This window comes from Leptonychotes weddellii, chromosome 8 (genome assembly GCF_054177405.1).
Source record: "Leptonychotes weddellii isolate Sample4059 chromosome 8, ASM5417740v2, whole genome shotgun sequence".
Lineage (NCBI taxonomy): Eukaryota > Metazoa > Chordata > Mammalia > Carnivora > Phocidae > Leptonychotes > Leptonychotes weddellii.
In genome coordinates this window covers 25490975-25518459 of record NC_138376.1, presented here as the reverse complement: position 1 = coordinate 25518459, position 27485 = coordinate 25490975, and the positions used below count along the sequence as shown (strand labels likewise).

At 39.5% G+C, this 27485-nt stretch overlaps 1 protein-coding gene across 5 annotated transcripts in view; it reads right to left on the bottom strand.

Moving 5' to 3' along the window:
- Positions 1-27485, bottom strand: part of BLTP3A (bridge-like lipid transfer protein family member 3A) — a 62855-nt gene that overhangs the window by 21774 nt on the left and 13596 nt on the right. For 3 of the 5 annotated variants that reach the window (XR_014147617.1, XM_081828037.1, XM_006737061.3), the window contains exons 2-8: positions 13361-13523; positions 13222-13260; positions 12430-12521; positions 6107-6296; positions 5657-5797; positions 5060-5230; positions 4178-4364 (exon numbers count right to left, since the gene is read on the bottom strand). Coding sequence is in view for 4 of the 5 variants with exons in the window: in XM_006737061.3 (XP_006737124.1) it covers positions 4178-4364; positions 5060-5230; positions 5657-5797; positions 6107-6296; positions 12430-12521; positions 13222-13260; positions 13361-13523 (983 nt within the window). In the remaining variant the exon portion in view is untranslated. The remainder of the gene's footprint in view (positions 1-4177; positions 4365-5059; positions 5231-5656; positions 5798-6106; positions 6297-12429; positions 12522-13221; positions 13261-13360; positions 13524-27485) is intronic. The other 2 variants (XM_081828035.1, XM_081828036.1) reach the window with 2 other exon arrangements.

The window sequence follows — 27485 nt, the reverse complement described above, 5'->3', positions numbered from 1 at the left end:
ACTGGGTGATAGACACTGGGGAGGGTATGTGCTCTGGTAAGCGCTGTGAATTGTGCAAGACTGTTGAATCTCAGATCTGTACCTCTGAAACAAATAATGCAATATATGTTAAGAAAAAAAAAAAGAAGAAGAAGAAGGTAGCAGGAGGGGAAGAATGAAGGGGGGTAAATCAGAGGGGTAGACGAACCATGAGAGACGATGGACTCTGAAAAACAAACTGAGGGTTCTATAGGGGAGGGGGGGGTGGGGGGATGGGTTAGCCTGGTGATGGGTATTGAGGAGTGCACATTCTGCATGGAGCACTGGGTGTTATGCACAAACAATGAATCATGGAACACTACATCTAAAACTAATGATGTAATGTATGGGGATTAACATAAGAATAAATAAATTTTTTAAAAAATGCATAACTGAGGCTACTGGAGGTAGACGGTTTCACAGCAATGCTCCCTCCACTGGAATTATTTAGATGTAAAAGAACAATAAACTACATAGACTGAGCATATTAAAATAGGGTCTAGAATTAAAATCAAAATCAAATAGAATTACCAATTACCAACATATTTAATTATAAACACATAATCATACAAGAGACATAAATGGTAAATAGTGTCCATAAATGACTAATTAAAATTCTCCCGTGAGCTGGTGGGATGAGGACAGCATGGCCTTAAGAGTGATAAAGAAAGTTTTTGGCTCACTGGCCTCATTCTAAGGAAAAAGAATTAAAAAGAGGAAGGTGACACTCTTCCCCATCAACTACTAACCTCTTCTCTGAAGGCTGGAATATACACTGTTCCAATTTTATTTTAAGAGATAGTGCTGCCCCACCTCAAGCCAAGCTGTCCCCGAGGACCCACCCAGTTTCCAATAATTTCACCTCCAATACCAAGGGAAAGGTAAGCATGTTACTCAAGGGCTCAACATCCCAGGCTATGGTGTCCCTTAATGAAAAAGCAGGTAAATCCCTTCCACGAAGATGGCGCCAAAGGCAAAGAAGGAAGCCCCTGCTTCTCCCAAAGCCAAAGCCAAAGCCAAGGTTTCGAAGGCCTTTTGAAAGGCATCCACAGTCACAAAAAAAAAAGAAGATCCACACGTCACCGAAATTCCGACAACCCAAGACACTGCATCTCCGAAGGCACCCTAAATATCCTCAAAAGAGTGCCCCCAGGAAAAACAAGCTTGATCACTATGCCATCATCAAGTTCCCCCTGACCATTGAGTCAACCATGAAGAAAATAGAAGACAACAACACACTTGTGTTCATTGTGGATGTCAAGGCCAACAAGCACCAGATCAAACAGGCTGTGAAGAAGCTCTAGGACACTGACGTGGCAAAAGTCAACACCTTGATCAGGCCTGATGGAGAGAAGGCATATGTTCGACTGGCTCCTGACTATGAGGCTTTGGATGTTGCCAACAAAACTGGAATCATCTAAACTGAGTCCAGCTAGCTAAATCTAAAATGTAAATGTAGGGGTGCCTGGGTGGCTCAGTCGTTAAGCGTCTGCCTTCGGCTCGGGTCGTGGTCCCAGGGTCCTGGGATCAAGCCCCGCATCGGGCTCCCTGCTCGGCGGGAAGCCTGCTTCTCCCTCTCCCACTCCCCCTGCTTGTGTTCCCTCTCTCGCTGTGTCTCTCTCTGTCAAATAAATAAATAAATTCTTTAAATAAATAAATAAATAAATAAAATGTATATGTAGCCTTTAAGGACCCTCTAGAGTCCAAAAGAACTTTCTGTGATGATGAAAATCTTTTATGGTCTGTAGATTGTACTGAGTACTTGAAATGTGACTGGTGCAAATGAGGAACTGAATTTTTTAGTTTACTTAATTTTAACAGCCACATGTGGCTATTGGCTACCATACTGGACACACAGCTCCAGAGCAATGCTATCTATTAGAAATATAATGTGAGCCACATAAGTAATTTTAAATTTTCTAGTAGCCATATGAAAAAAAGTTTTTTATTTATTTTTTTTATTTTATTTTATTTTTTTTTAAAGATTTTATTTATTTATTCATGAGAGACAGAGAGAGAGACAGAGGCAGAGGGAGAAGCAGGCTCCCCGCAGAGCAGGGAGCCCGATGCGGGACTCGATCCCAGGACCCCGGGATCATGACCTGAGCCGAAGGCAGACGCTTAACCGACTGAGCCACCCAGGCGTCCCGAAAAAAAGTTTTTTAAAAAGGTGAAATTAATTTTAACAATACCTACTACTTATATGAATATAATCAATATTTTATCAATTTCCACATACACTATATGAAAATAATTATCAAGGTATTCTACACTCTTGTTTTCTACTATATCTTCAAAATCCCATGCGTATATTATATTTGCAGCCCATCTCAATTTGGATCAGCCAACAGTAGTTATATGTGGCTGCATATTAGAACAACTCCAGAGAATCGTACAGCCCTTTCTGTACCACTAGTTCTCCCTTCCCTTTTCTCCCCAGATCCCAGAAGAAGAGTCAAATTCACAAGAACTTGCTCTGTTCCTTGCTCCTTAACGGAGTCATACACCACACCTGGGTAAGGCAGGTTGGGAGTTATCCCTGTATCTAAAAATATCTCATCCAAAAATTCCCTAAATTCCAGATTTGTAGTTTAATTTAGTTTAATAAATAAATACATGAGGGCGGGCGCCTGGGTGGCTCAGTTGGTTAAGCAACTGCCTTCGGCTCAGGTCATGATCCTGGAGTCCCGGGATCGAGTCCCGCATCGGGCTCCCTGCTCGGCGGGGAGCCTGCTTCTCCCTCTGACCCTCCCCGCTCTCATGCTCTCTCTCTCTCTCTCTCATTCTCTCTCTCAAATAAATAAAATAAAAAATCTTTAAAAAAATAAATAAATAAAAATAAATACATGAGGGCTGCAGAGGAGGCTAGTCATTCATATCTTAGTGTGGATTATGGGTCCTGGCCATATGAAGAGGACAGTGCTAAATACCCCTCATCAAGCAAGAGGATGAAACTCTCAATAATACACTCTTAAATAAAGACCTCTGAAAGGATTCAAGACAAAACAAGAGAAAAAACCCAAAGCATTTAGAGTAACACTTGGAAGAAACAACCAAACAAAATAATAATCGTTTTAGGAAAGAACTTCCAAAATAAGTGGGTGGCAAACCAGTGAGCAATTTATTTCTTATGGTCGCAAAAGCAATCTTTATGTTGTCATGGCTCCTTTTAGCTGTCTCAGAGTAGGAGTAGATGGGGGCTGAAGTCACTTCAACACCAAAGAATAGCAAAGCAAGAGAGACAATGCTGCTTGGAGCCCCAGGAAGAAAAGGTAAGTTCCCCTGAGGAAACAGTCTAGGTGTCATTAAAAGGCAGACATAACCTTCAGAAAGGATAAGGCAGCATGAGAAAAATCTACTATATGAGAGCATCTCAAGCCAAGAGGTGGTGCAAAGGGGACCATAAAGGAAATGTAGACAGGGTATTAAAGGAACAGGCAGCAGAGGGATAATAATACTGAGTATGTGCCTATAATTAAGGTCCTCCAGATTCAGTATATCATTTCAGTTGAGCGTGACAACAACCAATGTGGTAAAGGAGTCATATATGATTTAACTCAAGATCACAAATGAAGAAACTCAGAGAGCTTAAGCAAGAGGCTAAGTGATTTCCCCAAGGCTCATGAAGGGAAAAAATGAGTCAATTCCTTTTTCATTTTGAATAAACATGTATGTGTATGTAATACTAACTGTCCTAATGAATGAAAAGCATAATGAGAATACAACACAACCTCTCTGCTTGGGAAGAGGGCATTTACACATAAAAAATATTTAAATTGACTCAAAAATCTGAAAATCCTGGAGTTTCCTATACTTGAATTTACTTTCCTAAAAGTTATACCAGTAGTCAGCATTGCCCAAGATATGTTGGGGAGGAAAAAAGTACACTCTGCTTGAGCTCTGCCCCTGAAGATTCTCTCTTAATGAGGCCTGGGAGAGCGCTGGCCTCTGTATTTTACTAAGTATTGCCGGTGGTCCCGCTGCACCCTAAAGGCTAAAAGCACTACTTCCCACCAACAGAGCAAGAGACACCACCGGAGACTGAGGCCCAAGGAATGCCTGGGATTAAGGGAAGCCAACCAAAGTACTCCACAGCATCTTGAAAAGAGCTGAAGGTACTGACGGACCACCCAGCCCAGCCTCAGGCCTAACAGAGTACCTGGCTCTCGGGACTGGCTATCATCGCAAATGTGCAGGTCCAGACGGGAGATGAGCAGATGGTAGGAGGACTCCTTCACATCAAATCTCTCAAAGTACTGGCTGAGGCGACTGCTGCTGCTGCTGCCCTGGCCGCCCCCGAACGCCTGGGCCCAGGACTGCTGGGCACTGGGAGCAGGTGGGGTGATCTATACGTGACAGGGAGAAAAATAAGACGTCCAAACCCAGAGAGGCTCCTCACAGGCTTTCTTAAGCTTTAGCTCAGTCTGAAGAAAGCCACAATTTAGCAAGATGCCCCCTCCCTCTCATAACTAACTGTTCACCTGGTAGCTCACTTAGGTCTGTCTCACCTAAATAACCCAAACTCCAAAAAGCCTAATTATAATTAGTCTTGTAACTCCAGTCAGAGTACTGTTCTGAGGTTTGAAGTGCCCCCCAAGCTCTCACCCCCCAGGACTTAGCTGACTGATGCTAAAACACTGCCTCCAGAAAGTCTTTCTTAAATGCCCTCTTTCAGCCTGTGTAGTTAGATGCCTCTTCTTTGTATTCTCATGGCATAGTGTCTACCTATATACAGCACTTACCACCTCCTATTATAATAACTTGTTTATAGTCCATATTTAAAGACAGTCAGAGCTCCAACGACAGGAACAAGAGGCTTATTTTACTTTTCCTTCCCAGTGGCTAGTACTATATAGCTAACACACCGGAGGCACCCAATGAAGAGAATAAATGAATAAATTAGAAGCACAAACAAAGCCTATGCAAATGACAAATGTCCCAGATAAGCCTAATGAAGTCTAGACCCCACCTATGTTGGTATGAATTAGGTCTGGCCCTCCATCTCCCTAGCCCCACCCAGGGTATCTGTTTTGCCTCTAACCTGTACAGGCTCAGGGGCCAGGCTCTTTCTCTGCTGGGCTGACTTCTCCATTGCCTCACTCAGTGATTCTGCATACTTCATCATAGCCTTGAGCTGCGAGTCAGTTAGCACCCAGAGCAGGTCATCCAACAGGAACATCAGCTTGGAGGCTACCACATTGCAATCTTTGGTCTGAAGGGGCCACATAAAACATGGGGTTCAACATCTGCTATCATTCCAACTCCTCAACGGGACTATCACTTGATTAATTTCAGAGAGGGCTTTTCAGAACATGAAAGGGAAGCAGCAAACACTATGGAGAGTCCATTTCTTACAAAACTACTAAAGTCTTCTGCGATTAACAAGAAACAACAGCAGTCAACGGCCAGGTGCCTATGTCAGTGTTCCTATATGGGTAAAAACCGTGGTTTCCAAAACTCAGGTGACAAGGAGGGGCAAATGTTCACAGCAATGTTCTGTGCAACACTGAATTACAGGCCTGCCCCTTTTGATTGTCATTCCTGGGCCAGTAACATTCAAAAAACAGACAACAACAACTCCAGGCTGTCTAGGAGAATAAAAGATGCAAGTTTTCACTAGGGCAGAGAACATACTCACTCTTCTCTTGAGGGCTATCTGGATCCTGCCTTGGTTGGTAATAAGCCTCAGTGGAGTGGTGACTGGGTCCTGATCACCATTGTCTGTAGCATCTGCCTCAATTCGAAGTGTTTGCCAAGTTATTTCCTTAAATGTTAAAACCTAGAAGGAGAGAAAGTAAAATCCCTTAATTCTATGGATGAAATTAACCAAGAGGCAGGAAGTCCAAGGGGAAAAGACGAGCAAAACAGAAACTCCCACCATTCTCAGTTGGGATCCTACCAATAGATCTAGCGGTGAATCAGAGATCCCTAAGAGAAGAAAGCATGTAGCAATAACACTGGGATTCTTGGGTTCACAGGAATGGGTGACATATCTGAGGAAATCCCCAAAGCAGGAATAATATCCTTTAAATATCAGTCCTATTTTGAATCTCCCCATTCTCTCCTCTTGCAATACTGGGGCTGTCACCTCTCCTCGGTGGGGGTCAGTGATGCGGGTGAGGCGGAGGTCACTCTGCTGCCAGTTGGGGTTGACGCTGTAGCCCTGGAGCTGCCACAATTCAAAAGAAGCATGGAAGGCCTTGGAGTGAATCTTGATGGTGATGGAATTGACGATGATGAACATCCCCTCCACCACCTTCTCGGCAAAGCCATACTCACTACAACAAATGAGGCAGAGCAATGTTCAGAAGCAGGTGAAACTTTGTGCACACTCTTTATACTGGAAGACATCAGACAAGATTATTAACACTGTCTCTCTTTGGGTGCTAGAACTATGAATGATTTCTTTCTTTATTTCTCTCTTCCTATTTCTACTTATAGTTTTTAAATTTTGAAAATTTTTTATGATGCAGTACTCTTTTTAATTGGATTTTTTGAGGAACAAAATAAAAGAAAAAGAGTTGACCTAGAAATAATCTCCCTTCTGTTAGAAAGAATAATTTGAAAAATATTTTTATAATCCACAAACTACGTAAATTTGAATGTTGTACATGAGGGAAGGTATAACTAAAGAAAGGAAATGCTAGGTTTCTATAAAATCTTCAAAGACACAGCATACTCTGCAAAGGTAGTGGAAAGAGGAAAGAAGTACAGCCAAGTGAGCAAGAGGTCAAGAACAATTCCAACTCTCTACCCTGTCAAATATATCCCAAAGAGCATAGCTGTACTTCCACAGTGAGAGGTCAGAAATGGCAAGGAGAGAATTGAAGGCCATCTTAAAGTCCTTCTGGATGTAGAAAACACAGACATTCTTTTTTTTTTTTTAGGATTTTTATTTATTTATTTAGCAGAGAGAGAGAGAGCACAAGTAGGCAGAGCGGCAGACAGAGGGAAAGGGAGAAGCAGGCTCTCTGCCAAGCAGGGAGCCCGATGTGGGGCTCGATCCCAGGACCCTGGGATCATGACCTGAGCCGAAGGCAGCCACTTAACAGACTAAGCCACCCAGGCGCCCTGAAAACAAAGACATTCTTGACATGTAAATGAAATCAGTTCTCATTACAAGAGATAAAAAGGTGTGGAAATTATAAATTTGCAATCTATTTTTTGCAAAAAATATATTTGCAATCTATATCATAAAGGGCTAACATCTCTAATGTATAAAGAGCTTCAAGAAACTGAAAAGAAGGGGCGCCTGGGTGGCTCAGTCGTTAAGCGTCTGCCTTGGGCTCAGGTCATGATCCCAGGGTCCTGGGATCGAGCCCCGCATCGGGCTCCCTGCTCAGCGGGAAGCCTGCTTCTCCCTCTCCCACTCCCCCTGCTTGTGTTCCCTCTCTCGCTGTGTCTCTCTCTGTCAAATAAATAAATAAATTCTTAAAAAAAAAAAAAAGAAACTGAAAAGAAAAAGACCTACAGGCCAATAAAAACGGGACAAAGTATGGACAGTTCACAGAGAAGTGCAAATGATAAACATAAAAATGTTCAACCTCACTCATAAATCACAATTATACCCAGAGACACTTAATTTATAATAGAGGTGACAGAGTAGTAGGGAAAAGATGGTCTTTCAATAACAGTGCATGGTCAATTTGAAGATATTGACCGGGAAAAAATAGTATTAACTCCTATTTTACATCAAACAAAAAAAAATAATCAGTTTTAAGTCTGTATCTAAATGTGTAAGGTCAAACAATAAAACTTTTAGAAGAAAACAAAAAAGAATATCTTCACGGCTTAGGACAGGAAAAGAGCCCTTAAACAGGACTCAAAAAGGGCTAAGCATAAAGGGGAAAAAAAGGTATACTGGACTACATTAGAATTAATCATTTCTGTTCAACAAAAAAGCAACATTAAGAGTGATAGTGATGCTCAACATCACTCATCATCAGGGAAATGCAAATGAAAACCACAATGAGATATCACCTCACATCTATCAAAATGGCTAGTATCAAAGCAACAAGAAACAACTGTTGGCAAGGATGTGAAGAAAAGGAAACCTTTGGGGATGCCTGGGTGGCTCAGTCGGTTAAGCGTCTGCCTTCAGCTCAGGTCATGATCCCAGGGTCCTGGGATCGAGTCCCGCATCGGGCTCCCTGCTCCGCGGGGAGCCTGCTTCTCCCTCTGCCTCTGCCTCTCTCTCTCTATCTCTCATGAATAAATAAATAAAATCTTTAAAAAAAAAAAAAAAAGAAAGAAAAGGAAACCTTTGTGCACTGTTGGTGGGAATGGCAATTTGGTGCAGCCACTGTGGAAAATAATATGGAGGTTCCTCAAAAAACTAAAAAGAGAAGTATCATACAATCCAGTAATTCTACTTCTAGGTATTTACTTGAGGAAAATGACAACACTAATTCAAGAAGGTATCTGCATTCCTATTTATTGCAGCATTATTTACAATAGTCAAGATATGGAAGCAACACTATTGTCCATAATAGATAAATGGATAAAGAAGATGTGCTATACACACACACAAACACACACACACACACACACTGGAATATTACTCAGCTATAAAAAAGAATGAAATCTTGCCATTTGTGACAACATGGAAACCTAGAAGGCATTAGGCTAAGTAAAACAAGTCAGACAAAGAAAGACAAATACCATATGATTTCACTTATATGTGGAATCTAAAACACAAAACAAATGAACAAAAAAAACAAAAACAAATTCATAAATACAGAGAACAAACTGGTGGTTGCCAGAGGAGAGGGGTAGGAGGAGTGGGCAAAATAGGAGAAGTGATGAAGAGGTACATACTTCAAGTAATAAAATAAATCAGTCATGAGGATGAAAAGTACAGCACAGGGAATATAGTCAATAATATTGCAATAATATATGATAACTATACTTATCATTATGAGCACTACATAATGTGTAGAACTGTCAAATCACTCTATTGTACACCTGAAACCAATAAAACATTGTATATCAACTATACTTAAAAAGAAAAAAAGGAAGCAACACCAGGGATGAGCAGGTACAGAGAAAAGGCCATGTGAGGAAATGCTCAGGAGTCAGCATCTGCAAGCCAAGGAGAGAGGCCTCAGGACCTGCTGATACCTTGATAATAGACTTCAAGCCCCCAGAACTATGAGAAAATAAATTTCAACTATTTAGGCACCCAGTCTATGGTATTATGTCATGGTAGTCATAGCAAACCAATACAAATGGATACAAAGTTCCAATTTCAGAAGATGAAAAAGCTCTAGAGATTTGTTGCAGGATGTGAGTTCAGTTAACACTACTGAACTGCACACTTAAAAATGGTTAAGATGGGGGCACCTGGGTGTCTCAGTTGGTTAAGTGTCTGCCTTCAGCTCAGGTCATGATCCCAGAATCCTGGGATTGAGCCCCACATCAGGCTCCCTGCTCAGTGGGGAGTCTGCTTCTCCCTCTCTCTGCCGCTACCCCTGCTCATACTCTCTCTGTCTCTCTCTCTAATAAATAAATAAAATCTTTTAAAAAATAAAAAGATGGAATCATACTGTATGATTCCAACTATATGACATTCTGGAAAAGGAAAAACAATGGAGATAGTGAAAAAAGACCAGTTGTTTCAGGGGTTGGGGGCAGGGATAGAGATAAATAAGTGGAGCACACAGAATTTTTAGGGCAGTGAAAATACACTGTGATACCATAATGGTGGATATATGTCATTATACATTTGTCCCAACCCCTAGAATGTACAAAACCAAGAGTGAACCTTAATATGACCTATGGACTTTGGGTGATTGTGATGTGTCAATGTAGGTTTAACCACTGTAACAAATGTACTACTCTGGTAGGGGATGTTGATAATGGAGAAGGCTATGCATGCGTGGGGGCAAGGGGATATGGGAAATCTGTGTACCTTCCTCTAACTTTATTGTGAACCTAAAACTGCAAAATTTCTCTTAAAAAAAAAATGAACTTCTCTATATGTCAAATTGGTATCCCAACCGTATAAAAAATGACTTCAAGTGACTTAAAAACACAGCATTTGACCATACTTCCCTAGTGGGATATATCATAAGGTTAAAACACATGAACACACAGAAATCTACTGTATTCAGTAATCTTATTGATAGTTATAATATTGGCTTTGTTATTTTTTTAAACAATTGAAAAAGTAAATCATTTATTATATTATTGTTGTTAGGAACCAAGGTTCAGCACATGAACAAAAAATACAAACATTAAATCTAAAAAGTTATTTTAAAATCCTCTTTTTATTTGAATTGAGAAACATCAGCATATTGGCATGATTTATTTTTCTCTTTCTTAAAAATACCTTTACCCTAGAACTGAACACTAAGGTCTCAATTCAAATGACAACTCAATGAATACAATTTTGCCCAGACTGTTCTCTCTAAATAACATTTCTCACTAAAAGGAATCAGGGTTCCTTGGAGAAATGTCAGATTCCAGGTCTGAAGTAAGGATGTATATGAGAAGCCTGAAACATCTTATTCTGTCTAAAAGCAAAAAGATTATTGGGGTCTTCTCCAAAAAACACAGGAGGTGACTTCGAAAGGCTCTCACTAGCCAAAGATGAGGACATCTGAATATCAAAACAAATAATGATTATAAATGTATGAAATACAACAAACATATTTTTTTAAGTAAATGGAAGTGTAGGATGTAAGAAAATTTAAATGTAAAAACATGTAAAAAGAATCTAAAATAGTAAACCACTCTGGAAAAGTTTGGCAGTTTCTTAAAAAGCTAAATCTTACCTACCATACCACCTGACCATTCCACTCCTAGGCATTTACCCAAGAGAAATAAAAGCACATGACCACACAAAAACTTGTACATGAATGTTCATAGCAGCATTATTCACAATAGCCAAAAACTGTAAATAAAGTGTCAATTAACAATGAATGGATAAACAAATTGTGATCTATCCACACAATGGAATATATTACTCAGTAATAAAAGAAATGAACTACTGATACACTCAACAACATGAATGAATCTCAAAATAATTATGCTGACTAAAAGAAGCCAGACAAAAACCAGTACATACTATATGATTTATTTATATAAAATTATAGAAAATGTAAACTAATCTATAGTCACAGAAAGCCATGCTTGTCTGGGGATAGGAAGGGGTGAGAAAGGAAAGGGAAGGAATATAAAGGAGAACAACAATATGTTTAAGGGTTAATGGATATGTTCGTTGTCTTGATTGTGTTGATGATTTCGTGGTGTATGCATATGCTAAAACTTATCAAATTGTATACTTTGTATATGTAGTCTATTTTGTATCAATTATACTTTAATAAAGTTGTTAAAAACAACATGAATTCAAAATGATAAACCTCCTTCATCCTCCCCTCACACCCACAAAAAATCTTAGAGATTATTGCTAATCTATTATTGCTAGTAAACGCAATAGGAAGAAAAGAATTATAAAATCCCTGTTTTGCAGCCTACAATGAAATAACAGATCTATACAACTATCATCAAATGGTTATCAACAGTCCTTACACCATGAGGTGAAATAGATAAGGAACTTAATCACAACAGATAAATCAGACCATCATCATCTGAATCCACTGATTAATCTTAACCAAAGGAACATTTTGTCCCTCCTGATATGTCACAATAGGAAATACATGGTACAATTTCTAGAGCATTCTTACCAAGAAAACAAAAAACAAAAACATTTACTCAAATCAAGCCTTTAAATCTTACTCTCGGTTTAAATGAGAAACATTTAAAATATAACCTTGAGGACACAATCAGCCAAAATACAAAATGTGGGAAATTCTTTAGAAAAAACAATCTAGTTTATACAAAGAATAAATGGTTTATTAAAGAGTGGGGGTGGGGGATTGTTTAGAATTAAAGAGCCTTGAAAGGCAAATCCCTAAATGCAATATGTGGAGCTCTTTGGAGCCACACTGCATTGGAAAAAATATTTTAGAGACAATTCAGGAAAACTGAATATGAAATAAGTATTAAATAATATTAACAAATTCCTATTAATTCTATTGATTGTGATAATAGTATTGTGTGTTTTTTCTTTCTTTCTTCACAATCCCTGTCTCTTAAAGACACAGTATCCAGAAGTATTTACAGATGGAATCATATGGTGTCTGGGATTTGCTTTCAAATACGACAGTGTGCGCGCACGCACACACACATACACACAAACACACACAGTGGCAGGAAAAAGGTGAAAATAGAATGGCAAAATGTTGATAGCTGTTGGAAGTTAGATCTTAGTTGCATGAGGGTTGATTACACTATTCTCTCCACTTTAGTGTAGGTTGGAAAATTCCCATAATAAAAAGTTTATTTTTCACTAAAAGTTGATACAGAACAGGTAACATGTTGGAAATAATAGGGACCTAAGGAACTAACCTCTGTCCTGAAGCAAGGGCAATGGGAGACTGTCCATTCGGGGGCCGAGGCTCCTCACATGTCTTCATCTCCACCTCTACCTTATCCAGACACTGAAATAAAAGCCACGGAGAGCTAAGCATCTGCACAAAAACCTACACAGCACACACTGAGTCTTATTCATCCCTATGCTCTACTGCCTAGTTGAGTGCTGTGCCTACAGGGGGCAGACAATAAATGTTTGTTGAATGAATGAACAAACTGAAATGCAAGAAGAGGCCTCATCTTCCCTCTTCCATGTCCATTAGCAGCAGAACTCTAGGACAAGCATGGGATTAACTCACAGCAGAAAACTAAAACATAAATCCAAGTTACAGAAGTATTACTATCCCTGGGGATTCCAATCTTCAGATAAAGATAAGCACTGATGAGTTCCTGAAGGGCTTTCAGCTGATAATCACCCAATAGTCGACATGAACTAAATTTCTAATTTTTTCTCTGTCAGGATTCCAAAGGAAATCTAAAAGTAGAACCCGGGCAGCAAAATTTGTTATAAAAAACAAAAGGCAAAACAACCAACTCAGGACTCCTGTGTCTTGTGTCTCAGTGCTAACTGCCACACCGCACAGTAATTTCAGAATAAGCCCAGACAATAGTCACTCTGTCTCAGAGAGAAGCTCACAAGCCAGACAGAGCAATCACCACTCCCAAAAGGGATACCCTGTCAGGACTCCTCCCCATCTCCTCTCAGATCTTTTAAAACCCCACCCCAGCCATCCCATTTGATTACTTGCAATCAAGAAAGGCCATTACCAAGCAAATGGGGTGTGTCTTCAACTTTGTCCACTGGATCTGCAAGAGGAAAGCAACACTCAGGGCTGTGGGAGCTGCCCCTCAAGAAAGCATGCCTGCTGGCCAAGGACAGCAACAGCACTCTGACCCCCATTCTCACCCGGATGGAGGCCCTGTTGCAGTAGACCCGAGTAATGGCTAACCAGGTAGGCAGCTCCAGCACATTCTGTAGAACCTCTTCATCCAGCTCCAGGTTGGTCAGCTGACCCTCCCCTTTCAGGGTGCTCAAATTGATTTTGTCCGGGGAAAGATTCTTGGTGAACCTGAAAAGAGTAAAGATAAGAAGCTATTATTTCCATGGAAATCCACAAAATGAGCATTATAGCCAACACTTTTCAATTTGGAGAAAAGAGAAAGTTAAAGAACCAATATTGACTAATGACCACACTGTCTCTATGCCAAGTAAGACGTTAGGTCAGACCTACCATTCTACTCATGATGTGTCACCTTTCTACTCAAGCACCTACGATGGGATTCTGGACAAATGGCTATCGAAGTGGCAACATAGCCTTTGGTATTTCTGAATCCCCACATTAAAACAGAGCAACTAGATAACACCACAAAAAGCCCATGGATAACATCCATAACAAAACTAGACGATGAAGCATCCTCATAAACCCCCATATAAAGAGAGAAAAACACCAATGGCCAGGAGACACAAGTACTATAAGCAGCTATGCAGATCAACATAAAGGGAAGCAATAGGGCATCTGACAGACCAGAGAACAGAAGAATCCCAAATAACCAAGTTTTAAATGAAAAGCAATGTGGGCCAATCTGATCGCAGAGACTGAAACTAGTGGGGTTGAGTCCACTGCAAGGGGTCCCCAGTGAGGCCTAAAGGACCTGGAGCAGTCTAGCCTTAAAAACTCATGGAACTAACCAGGCTCCTTCCTAGGACAGGGCACCAACGCTGAAAAGAAACTGCTGAGAGAGGAATCCAAATTGAACAAGATAGGGAAAACAGAAACAAAGAGATGGTACAAACAAAAGTGGGGGTGGGGAAGGGCAGGGGACAGACCAGGATATCTCAGAAAGCAAGTTATATTTTTTAACACTACTTGAAACAGACGAGGGAGCTCTATGAAGTTAGAATGTGAAACAGTAACAGGCTAATTGTTGGCTTGTTAAGTAGGGTCAAATGAAATCCCAGACCCTTACACATACCTTTACTCATGTGATCAAAGAACACCCCCCTCCCCACCTCTAGTCCTGCCAAAGGGAATAAGCCTGAATCGCATCATGCTACTAGGTCCAGTTGCTAATTTGTAGGAAATACAGAGGACAAAGGGAAACTCCTGAACTGCACCATAAGCATGCAACCAGCAAAATACAGACCATGGGAAACTATATAGGTCAAGTGGCCTGGACATAATTCCCACAGGTCAATCTTTGCACTGTTCCACACTTAGTGTCTCCAGTCTGCTCATGTGCTCTTGCCACCCCTTTTCCTGAAGCATCCTTACCACAATCTGCCATTCAAGGCCCAATGCAAGACTTCTCACTGAGGCTCTTTCCCTCACTGCTGCAACTCACCTGAAACTTTTTTTCTTCTATATCTCTGGAATCTGTTACACACATTTAAGTCATAATCACAGAGGGTCTTGGGATATTTTCTAATTCTCTCCTATGTAACCACCCTATGTGATTAGATATGAAGCCCTGTGAGGTCAGAGGCTCAGTCTTAGCCGTCCCTCCTAATCAAAATGGTCACCTGACACACCTACATACCTCTCAGCTAACTATCCTGCTGGCTACCTACTCCCAGCTCCCTTCTCCCATCTTTTTGGTTAGATCAATTTAAGGCCAGTTCCTCAGAGCATATCCCTCTCTCCTGTATGACAAATTGTCTATGACAAATCTCATGCCTGTAATTCTCACTGTTGCTGCCTCTCAGAGTCACCATTTTCCACCCCAATAATGAATTGTATTTTGCCCTCCATCCATAACTATACTTAGCCCTTACATATATTAGATGCTAATAATTGACTTTAGAGTTACATATTATTTACCAACTTTTATTTTTTCACATATATCCTTTCCTATGACTAAGCTATATTTTAGTGGTTTTGGTTTTCCTCGGACCATAAGATCGTGGCATGCAAGAGTTTTATCTTCACAGTTTTTTTCTACAGTGCCTAAAATGGTACTATGTAAAAAGGCTCTTTAACAATTTTTAAATGATAGTAAAAAAAATTTTTAGAAGTTTATAAACATGGAACAAAATACTACATGATATTAAGGGATTCATAGGAATGCACTGGCATGATGACAATTCAGGAAACTGCTTACCTGTGAGACAAGGGGAAGGGTCCACAGGAAGCTGCAACTATACGAATAATACTTATTTGTCACGCTGGGAGGTGACTGTATGGCTATTCATTATATTACTCTCTAAACCTTTTTGTACAGCAAATATTTCATAATAATTCTAAGATCTCTATAAATTCCCTACTATATGTACTTACTTTTGGGAGAGCTACTCCTCCATGGGTCTCTCATACTCCTATGTGTCTTGCTGAGTATGCCAAAAATGCATGACCCTGACCACTCCTTACCCAGGCCACTTTTCAGGACTGTGTTTGAAAAGATCATCTTTGGGGGATGAAGTAATGTGCCCCACCCTAGGACATACAGCAGGCTTGCTTACCACTTACTATAAAAACAATGGATTCCCCAAGTTCAATGTTCTATTCCTATAACATATGTGCAAGCATCCATCTGGGCCCATTCATGTCACTCCGATGGGACTTAAGCGGGCAAGGGGAACTAATGCAAACATATGCTTATGCTACTTGCTGGACCATGAGTAATAAAGTCCTTGGTCTCGGATCCAGGAGTCTCTTCTGCTCTGTCAGCGTCCATGAACTACAGCAGGCTAATTATTAGCTTCTAAGCAGGGTAAAATAAAATCCTATACCCTTACACATACTTTTACTGACTTTAATTCATAAAAAAATTTTTTAATCAACATTTACTGCGTATGAGCCAATTTTATTCTCTGGACCCAAAAGACAAGCTTTCTACAATGGCTCCTATCCTCTGAAAACTAACTTGCTACAGAGGGAAAGAGAATTTCTCTTTTCCTTCAAGGAATGGCCATCTACAAGGAAATAGGACTGGGGTGTGAAATAGAAAAAAGAACATCTTAAACACTTCCACTACATAAAACAAGAACAACAACTGAAACTAAAGGAAGATATAGTACATGCCCCTTAGGAACCTGGAAGAAACACAATCCTGCAGGAAGGAAAGGAAAGCAGAAAACAGAACTCAACATTATTTGTAATCATTAGGTACAGGTAGGCTTTCTTTTTCAAGCCTCTTTTATATTTAAATAAGATATTACAATTATTTCCTTCTAGCAACCTTTCCTCTACTCTTAAGTATTCAGGGAAGCCATATCAGCTCACAAATTGGGGTGAGGCATCCTTCAGAAGTATTAGTCTTAAAGATAAGAATTTTTGAGGGGCGCCTGGGTGGCTCAGTTGGTTAAGCGACTGCCTTCGGCTCAGGTCATGATCCTGGAGTCCCGGGATCGAGTCCCGCATCGGGCTCCCTGCTGGGCAGGGAGTCTGCTTCTCCCTCTGACCCTCCCCCCTCTCATGTACTCACTCTCTCTCATTCTCTCTCTCTCAAATAAATAAATAAAATCTTTAAAAAAAAAAAAAGAATTTTTGAAAATGTGGGGCGCCTGGGTGCCTCAGCCGTTAAGCATCTGCCTTTGTCTCAGGTCATGATCCCAGGGTCCTGGGATCGAGCCCCGCATCGGGCTCCCTGCTCTGCAGAAAGCCTGCTTCTCCCTCTCCCCCTCCCCCTGCTTGTTTTCCCTCTCTCGCTGTGTCTCTGTCAAATAAATAAAATCTTAAAAAAAAAAAAAGAATTTTTGAAGATGTGAAATCAGTTTTGAAGACGGTAACTGTATGTCTGTTCCTTTCCTCCCCACAAATTGTGATAAGACCCCACTTCCCTGCCTCAACTGGGAAACATGGTAAGTGTGAGTCACTGTCAGAGATGGGAGTAAGGACTCCTTTAACATGCAGGAGAGAAAAGGCTGAAAATCACAAAGACAAACCACTCTTCTTTATGATAAAAACCATTTTTAAGAAAAGAAAGTGATAGGGACTTTTTCAAGTATGTTCCTCTCTGAAAAAAAAAAAAAAAAGAGGAACATACTTTGAATGAAACATAAACACAGATCTCTTTCTATTTCAATGTATCATCCTCCATTCCCAGTATGCCTATTTCTATCCTTTCCACCCAGGTGTCTACAAACTGAAATCTGGACAAGTTTAAAACTGAATTAATGTTCCCCAGAAAGCCTTTCCATTATATCCCACTCTAGCTCCAAGAATAGATTTTCATCCCTTGTCTCTCTAATACTATAGAGAACTGAGAACAGGGAAAAAAATTATCAATGAAAATAGTCAAAATCAAGCTTGTAAAGGCAAGACCAACCACCTGAAAACAATAGGCCTATAGTTGGTAACCAGCTTGGCTTAACTTTGAGTTCTATGAATTTTGTAACAATGTCATGGCAGAGTTCTATGAATTTTGTAACAATGTCATCTGGCAAATGACAGCACTGACTTCTTCAGGGCAGTTCTGTGGAGGAGAGAACCCTGTGCCCAATTTATCCTGATAGTAACCACACGGACTTATCTTGGAAATAAGTGCAAGTGTAAACACCAGCCAGCCAGGACGACAGACTAATCTCAGTGAGGATGCTCACCAGCCTCTTGGCATACTACAAAACCCAGGAGAACCAGTCTTCCTACCCCAAAGTAGGTGAGATCCAGATGAAAAGTGATCATTCATATTTCCAGGTAGGGCACAGAAGATAACCAAGAGGATAAACTTCCTTTTATTATATAACTTTGGCTATCAGAATAAAAAATCTCTCTAGAGATTACCTGTAGGTCTGCTGGACCACCATGATTGTCCTCTCCTAACAGTAATAATGATATATATTTGCTTTTTCATTTACCAATTTACTTTTAGTATTCAACAAAAGATGGATAGCATATTATTAGCTTCTCAAAAAAACACAGTAAGAATTCCTCAACTGATTTTGACTGCATTTTACAGTAATAACAAAGAATAAGTAAAAAGGTAATCCATGGGGCCTGGTGTGGAGGATTGTGGAGGTTTGCTCAACCAAGGAAACCAGATCTGAGATGTGATCTGAAACCACTTTATTCAGCATCTGTGTTCCTAATTGAGGATAATATCACTGATTCCAGGGTTGTTGAAAAGGCTAATGGAAGCCTGCTATTTATTCCACTTCAAGTATGTGGGGAAACATTTTTCTGGCCATCTGTCACTGTTACAGAGCACAGAGGCTAAGATGAAATCAAGTTGGAGAAACAGATTTTGATCAGGTTTCATTTCTGCCAGGGGATTGCAATCTGCCAAAGAGACAACAGAGAAAGACTCTCAGACATCTTTGTGAAAATGTACCACCATGTTAGGAAGTGAGAATTCTTAGATTTTCAGACTCACAGAATTTCAGAGTAGAAGGAATCTTAAATAATCATTTAGTCCAAATCTACAATTTTCAAATGGCCAGTGAGTTAAATGACTTGTCCAGCTAGCCAGTGGTAAACCTGCAACTAAGTAAATGGCAGAAATGAGACTTAACCCAGCATTCATTCAATTTTCTACCCTGTACCCTGTAATTCAACACTTTTATTGTTAATAATACAGTGAGTAAGTTGCAATAAGCAGTCTGCTTCAGGTCCCACAGAAATTGAACCCTCACAAAAGCAAAAATGTCTGCAAATACACTTCGTTTCCTTCACTTCTTTTTCCACTAAGGTGATCACAGCTCAGGCCTTGGTTTCTAAGCTTCCTACCCAAATCCATATCAAAGTATTTTCACTGCCCAGCCACACCACAGGCATATCTTTTAGCAAAAATATAACACATCAAGCCATTGATTTAAACACAGGACCCCTAAATCATCTAAACAAACCATCTCAATCACTAAAGTAGCTAACATTATTCCATCCTGGATAACGTGATGGAATATGCCATCCAATCTTAGAAGTTTGCCCTAATAGGTTTTACTCTCAAAACTTCTACATGAACAGATATATGCCTTTCTTAGAAGAAAATTCTCCTTCTGGATTTTTGTTTTCAAAATTTTTAATTGTTTCATTTAAGGTGCAGTTTATATACAGTGGCTTATTTCTGAACTTTGTATTTTGTTCTGCTGATCCTTATGCCAATACCACACTGGCTTTATTATGGTAACTTCATTTTTTTTTTTAAAGATTTTATTTATTTATTTGAGAGAGAATGAGAGAGAGCACATGAGAGGGGGGAGGGTCAGAGGGAGAAGCAGACTCCCTGCCGAGCAGGGAGCCCGATGCGGAACTCGATCCAGGGACTCCAGGATCATGACCTGAGCCGAAGGCAGTCGCTTAACCAACTGAGCCACCCAGGCGCCCGGTAACTTCATTTTAAGTCTTGAAAGTAAGTAGTATAAACTTCATTTTTGCTTTTTTCCCAAGATTATTTTGGCCATTCTAGGTCCCTTTCATTTCCTTATAAATTTTTTAATCAGCCTGCCACTTTCTATCGGGGGGGTGGTGCGGAAAGCACCTGCTGAAATTCTGATTGGGATTGCATAGTTGAATTTGGGGAGATCTGACATATTAACAAAAATGAATCAGCCTATCCTTGAACATGGTATACAATCAAAGTAGGCATATTTATTTGGATCTTTTTTATTTTTTATTTTTTTTTTAAAGATTTTATTTATTTATTCATGAGAGACAGAGAGAGAGAGAGAGAGGCAGAGGGAGAAGCAGGCTCCCAAGGAGCAGGGAGCCCGATGCGGGACTCGATCCCAGGACCCTGGGATCATGACCCGAGCCGAAGGCAGACGCTTAACCATCTGAGCCACCCAGGCGCCCTATTTGGATCTTTTTTAACCTCTCTAGGCATATTTTATAGTTTTCAGTATACACCTTTTCTTCATATATATATGTACAGTAAAGGAATATTTACTATTGTAAAGGAAACTAAAATTTTTTTCTAGTTGTTTGTTGCTAGAAGATAAAAATAAAAGTGATATTTTTATACTGACCTTTTTTTAAGATTTTGAGTAATCTCTACACCCGACATGGGGCTCAAACTTACAACCCCGAGATCAAGAGTTGCACACTCCATCAACTGAGCCAGCCAGGTGCCCCTATATTGACTTTGTATCTACAACCTTACTAAATTCAGTTATTAGCTCTAGTGGTTGTTTTGTAGGTTCCTTAGGATCTTCTATGTAAACAATTATATCTGTGAATAGAGACAGTTTTACTTCTTCATTTCCAATCTTTATGAAAATTGATATTTATATATTGATCTTGTACACTGCAACCTTGCTAAGCTAATTTATCAGTTCTAGTAACTTTTTTTAAAGAAGCCATAAGATTTCTATATAGATATTCATGTTGTCTGCAACATCTCTGTCAGGCTTCTGTTACCATGTTAAACAAGATGGGAAGTGTTTCCCTTCTCTATTTCCCTAAAGAATTGGTGTTAAATGAGTATTATTTCTTACTTAAATGTTCAAAAGAAGTCATGAGGGGCACCTGGGTGGCTCAGTCGGTTAAGTGACTGCCTTCAGCTCAGGTCTTGATCCCAGGGTCCTGGGATCGAGCCCCACATCAGGCTCCCTGCTCTGTGGGGAGCCTGCTTCTCCCTCTCTCTCTGCCTGCCACTCCCCCTGCTTTGTGCTGTCTCTCTCTGTCAAATAAATAAAGTCTTTAAAAAAAAAAAAAAAAGAAGTCATCAATAAAGCTATCTGCACCTGGAGTTTTCTTCATTAAAAAAGGTTCTGATAACAAATGTAATTTCCTTAATAGACATAGGCTACTCAGATATTCTATTTCATGGTCAGTTCTGGTAAGTTATGTTTTTCAAATAATTATATGCATTTCATCTAAGTTGAATTTTTTGACAAAAGATATTCATAATATCCCTTAGTACCTTTTAACATCTGTAAGATCTATCTATATCCCCTCTTTCATTCCTGGTAGTATTTATGATTTTTTTCTTGATCAGTTTCACTAAAGGTTAATTTTGATATTTAAAAAAAAAACTTTTGTATTAATTTTCTCTATTTTTGTCCTATTTTCAATTTCAGTGATTTCTACTCTGTTTTTCCTTTATTCTACTTACTTGGTTTATTTTGCTCATCTTTTTCTAGCATCTTAAGTTGGAAACTTCAGTCACAGATTTTTAAACTTTTCCCTAATATAAATGTTTAAAGCTACATATTTCCCAATACTCACTTTATTAGCTATATCCCACAAGTTTTGATATGTTGAATTTTCATTGCCAACTAGCTTGAAATATTTCCTAACTTCTTTTATGTTTTCTTTGACCATGAGTTATTTGGAAATGTATTTTTTTTAAAGATTTTATTTGACAGAGAGAGACACATCGAGAGAGGGAACACAAGCAGGGGGAGTGGGAGAGGGAGAAGCAGGCTTCCCGTTGAGCAGGGAGCCCGATGCGGGGCTCGATCCCAGGACTCTGGGATCATGACCCAAGCCGAAGGCAGACGCTTAACGACTGAGCCACCCAGGTGCCCCTAGAAATGTATTTTAAATATTCCAAATTTGCAGGGCCTTTCTAGTTATCTTATTGGTACTGATTTTTTTTTAAGATTTTATTTATTTATTTATTTGAGAGAGAGAGAGAGAGAAACAGCATGAGAGGGGAGAGGGTCAGAGGGAGAAGCAGGCTCCCCGCTGAACCAGCAGCCCGATGTGGGACTCAATCCCAGGACTCTGGGATCACGACCCAAGCGAAGGCAGTCGCCCAACCGACTGAGCCACCCAGGCACCCTTATTGGTATTGATTTTTAATTTAATTCCATACTATAGTCAGGGAATATACTATGTAACTTCCCAATATTATGAAATGTGTTGAGACATATTTAATGTATGGTCTATTTTGGTGAGCATTCCCTGTGCACTTGAAAAGAACATATATTCTTCAGTTGTTATGTACAGTGTTCTATTAGTGTCAATTAGGCAAGGCAATGCAAAATGTTACTCAGATCTTCTAATTTTTTTGTTTTAAAGATTTTATTTATTTGATATTATTTGTTTGAGAGAGTGAGACAGAGTGCACAAGCAGGGGAGAGAGTCAGGGGTAGAGGGAGAAGCAGGCTCCCCACTGAGCAGAGAGCCCCACATGGGCTCGATCCTAGGACTCTGGGATAACAACCTGAGCCGAACGCAGATGCTTAAGTGACTGAGCCACCCAGGCTTCCCAGATCTTCTATATTTTTATTGGTATTTCTCAAGTTGTTCTATCAACTACTGAGGGAAGAGTATTAAAAACACCCAACTATAATTGTGGATTTGCCCTTTTATGCTTTTTTTTTTAAAGATTTTATTTATTCATTTGAGACAGAGAGCCCACAAGCTTTTAATTGTTTTGTTTTGTTTCATGTGTATTTTTTTTTTAAGATTTTATTTATTTGACAGAGAGAGGAGAGAGCAAGAGCAGGAACACAAGCAGGGGGAGTGGGAGAGGGAGAAGCAGGCCTCCAGTGGAGCAGGGAGCCTGATGCGGGACTCGATCCCAGGACCCTGGGATCATGACCCGAGCCGAAGGCAGACGCTTAACGACTGAGCCACCCAGGAGCCCCTCATGTGTATTTTTTTTTAACTCTTCTTTTTTAAGATTTTATTTGAGAGAGAAAGAGTACACACGTGCACACATGGGCGGGGGGAGGAGGGAAGGAGTAGAGGGAGAGGAAGAGAGAAAATCTCAAGCAGACTCCCCACTGAGTGCAGAGCCCAATGTGGGGCTTGATCTCATGACCCTCGAGACCATGACCTGAGCCAAAATCAAGATACTGGTTAGATTTTGGTTTACCATTCTATTTGTTCCATCTGGTTTTTTCCTCTATTCCTCCTTCGCTGCCTTCTTTTTAGGTTAACCTATTTATTTTTAGTATTTCATTGTAATTATTTTATGGGCCTTTTAGCTGTATCTCTTTACGTGTGTGTGAGAGAGACAGAAAGAGAGAGACTGCTCTAGGGATACAATATGTAAACTTAACACAATCTACTTAGAGCAAATATTGTAGTTCACATAAGAATTTAAGAATCTTTGCAAAATAGTTCATTTACTGCCCTTCACCTTTTGGACTATAATTGTCATATTTATTACATCTACAGTAGTCCCCCTTTATCCACAAGGGCTACATCCTAAAACCCCCAGTGGATGCCTGAAATTGCAGATAGTACTGAATCCTATATATACTGGGGTTTTTTTTCTATTAATACATAACTATGACAAAGTTTAATTTATAAATTAGGCACAGTAAGAGATTAACAATAATAAAATAGAACAATTATAACTATATACTGTAATAAAAATTATGTGAATGTGGTCTCTCTCAAAATATCTTATTGTACTGTACTCACCCTTCTTATAATGATGTAAAATGATAAAATGCCTATGTGATGAGTTGAAGTGAGATGACTGACGTAGGTACTATGACACAGTGTCAGGCTACTACTGACTTTCTGATGATATGTCAGGAGGATAATCTGCTTCTGGACTGCGGTTGACCACAGGTAACCGAAATCATAGAAAGCAAAACTGTGGATAAGGGGGACTACTGTACATATGTCATAGACCTACAATTAAGTCTTGTCTTTTAAAGAAATTGAGAATAAAAAATATATAGTCTTTTACACCTACATTTCCAGTGTTCTTCACTCTTTCCTATAGATCCAAATTTCCATCTGGTATCATTCCTCTCCAATCTGAAGAACTTTTTTCATTATCTCTTGTAGTATTACTAGGAGTCTCTCAGTTTTCATTTGTCTAAAAATGCCTTTATTTTACTTTCTATTTTTAAAAAATATTTAAGCTGGACATGGAATTCTAGGTTGAGAGCTTCTTTCAGCATTTTAATTTTTTTTTTTTAAGATTTTTTTATTTATTTGCGAGAGAGAGAATGAGAGACAGAGAGAATGAGAGACAGAGAGCATGAGAGGGAGGAGGGTCAGAGGGAGAAGCAGACTCCCTGCCGAGCAGGGAGCCCGATGTGGGACTCGATCCCGGGACTCCAGGATCATGACCTGAGCCGAAGGCAGTCGCTTAACCAACTGAGCCACCCAGGCGTCCTCTTTCAGCATTTTAAATGTATCATCCCATTATCTTCTTGCCTCTGTTGTTATTGATGAGAAGCGAGCCATTAATTTAGATCATTGTTCTCCTTTGTGTGATAAGTCACTTTTCTTTGGCTGCTCTCAAGTTCTTCTCTTTCTCCTTAGTTTTCAGCAATATGACTGTGATGTGCCTGGAGTAGTCTTTGTATCTATTTTGCTTAAGGTTGACTGAGCTTCTCGGATTCTATAAATCTGTTTAAAAGTTCTGTTGTAACTTTTAGCCATTATTTCAAGAACAGCTCTATTGAAATTAATTCATATACCATATACACATTCATTTTTTTATTATGTTATGTTAGTCACCATACAGTACATCATTAGTTTTTGATGTAGTGTTCCATGATTCATTGTTTGCATATAACACCCAGTGCTCCATGCAATATGTTTAAAATGTGCAATTCAATGGTTTTTAGTATACTCACAGAGTTTTGCAACCATAAGCTTAATCAATTTTACAACGTTTTCATTACCCTCTTCCAAAAAAACCTGTACCCTTCAGCTATTATCCCCATTTTCCCTACTTCCCCTAACCTGGTAACCATTATTCTATTTTCTGTCTCTATAGATTTGCCTATCCTGGACATTTAATATAAACAGAATTATATAACATATGGTCTCCTGTAAATAGCTTCTTTCCCTTAGCATATTTTCAAGGTTCATCCATGTTATAACAGGAATCAGCACTTCTTTCCTTTTTATGGTAAAAAATACTCCATTATATGGATAGTCCACATTTTGTTTACCCATTCATCAATTGATGAACATTTGGGTTGTGTCCAGTTTGCGGATATTATGAATAATGCTACTATGAACATGCAAGTACAAGTTTTTGTGTGGACATATGCTTTTATTTCTGTTGGGTATACATGTAGGAATGGAACTGCTGGTAAAATGGTAACTCTTTACTTTTTCAGGAACTGCCCAGCTGTTTTCCTTAGTGGCTACACCATGTTACAGCCCTACCAGCTGTGTTTTAGAGTTCCAATTGCTCCACATCCTCACCAACATTTGTTATTATTTCTCCGTATCTTCACCAACACTGTTATTATCTTTTTTTATTACAGTCATCCTTATAGCCATTCTATTTGATCTGCATTTCCTTGATGGCTGATAACGTTGAGTACCTTTTCATATGTTTGTGGCCATTTATGCATCTTCTTTAAAGAAATGTCTGGGACACCTGGGTGGCTCAGTCCATTAAGCATCTGCCTTTGGCTCAGGTCATGATTCCAGGGTCCTGGGATTGAGCCGTGCATCGGGCCCCCCACTGAGCTTCTTTTCCCTCTGCCACTCCCCCTGCTTGTGCTCTCACACTCTCTCTCTGTCAAATAAATAGAATCTTTTGAAAGAAAGAGAGAGAGAGAGAAAGGGAGGGAGAGAGAGAGAGAGAGAGAAAGGTCTATTCAGATCTTTGGTTCATTTTTAAATTGGGTTGTCTTTTTATTGTTTAGTTGTCAGCCATTATTTCTTCAAATATTTTTGCCCTGTTTTAGTTATCTACTACAGCATAACAAATCACTCCAAACCTAGTGCCATAAAACAGTAAGCATTTTATTAAGTTCACAGATTTTGTGCATTAGAAATTCATTCAAGGGACAACTGGGATAGATTTACTCTGATTCATGAATTCTGGGGTTTCATCTGGGACACCAAAATAGCTGGGAGCTGGTATCACCTAGTGGCTTCTTCACTTCACATGGTTGATTCCTAAGCTGAAATGTCTCAAAGGCCAGGCTGAGCCAGGACTGTTAACTGGAGCTTTGCATAGCTTGAATGTCACTTCCACCTCGATTCTATTGGCCAAGAGAACATGTAGGATGGTAGATACTGCTGCAGCTATCTTTGGAAAATACAATCTGCCAGATGTCTTCTGTCTCCTTTACTTCTAGGACTCCAATTACACATATATTAATATTGTCCCACAGTAACTGAAGCTCTTTTTTGTTTTTTAATCTTTTTTCTCTTTTCTTCAGAGTGAATAATTCCTGCACTCTATTTTCAAGTTCACCAACCCTTTCTTTAGCCATCTCTAATCTGCTGTTAAGCACATCTAATAAATTTTTCATTTCAGGTATTATACTTTTAAGTTCTAGATTTTACATTTGGTTCTTTTTATAGTTCCCACTTCTCTGCTGAGATTCTCCATCTGTTCACTTATTATTACCAAGTTTAATGTCCTTGTCTGATAATCCCAACATCTGAGTCATCTTGGGGTCAATTTCTATTGACTGCTATTCTCAACGAGTCACATTTTCCTTCACTGCACATCTAGTTATTTGTTATTGTATACTGAACATTACTGAGATTCTAAATTCTGTCAATCTTCCTCTGAAGAGTGAATTTTATTCTACTGGTAAATTAACTTGGCTAGATTCATACTCCAAACTCTGTCTCCCCCACAAGGGGCAGCAGCTAAACCTCAGCTCAATTCATTCAGCTTTCCAACTACTGCCTTTTCTAGGCTCCATGAAGTCTTTCCCCATGCCTGTCAAGGATTTGGACAATTTAAAAGCAGATTTCAGGGCTCCCTCTTCTGTTGCTCCCTCCCTTCTGAGATTTCTCCCCTCATTCTCCAGTCCCTCTTATAGTCCTGAACTCCATCCGACTCCCCAAGCTAGTAAAACTATAGACTTTTGTTTGAGTTCTAGCCACCACCCACCATGCAAACTGGGGCAAAAGAATTGTATAAATGAGAATCATGCCTGGTACAGTTCCCATCTTTCAAGTTTCCTATCAATTTCTGCCTCATTGTCACTTTCCAATGTCTTCAAGTAGTTATATTTTTTACATACTGTCCAGAGTTCATAACTGTTATCTCAGAAAGGGCTAGATCAATATAAGATACTCCTATATTATTAGAAGTAGAACCCTTTTCTACTAGATCTCATTGGTATTTTATCTTCCCCAAGAGGCAACCATGATGAGTTACCAAAAATACCATGATAGGTGGTAATAGATAAATCATCCTCTTAGTCTGCTAGTGAAGTGCTTATCATAAAAAAATTGAAACAGGGGCACCTGGGT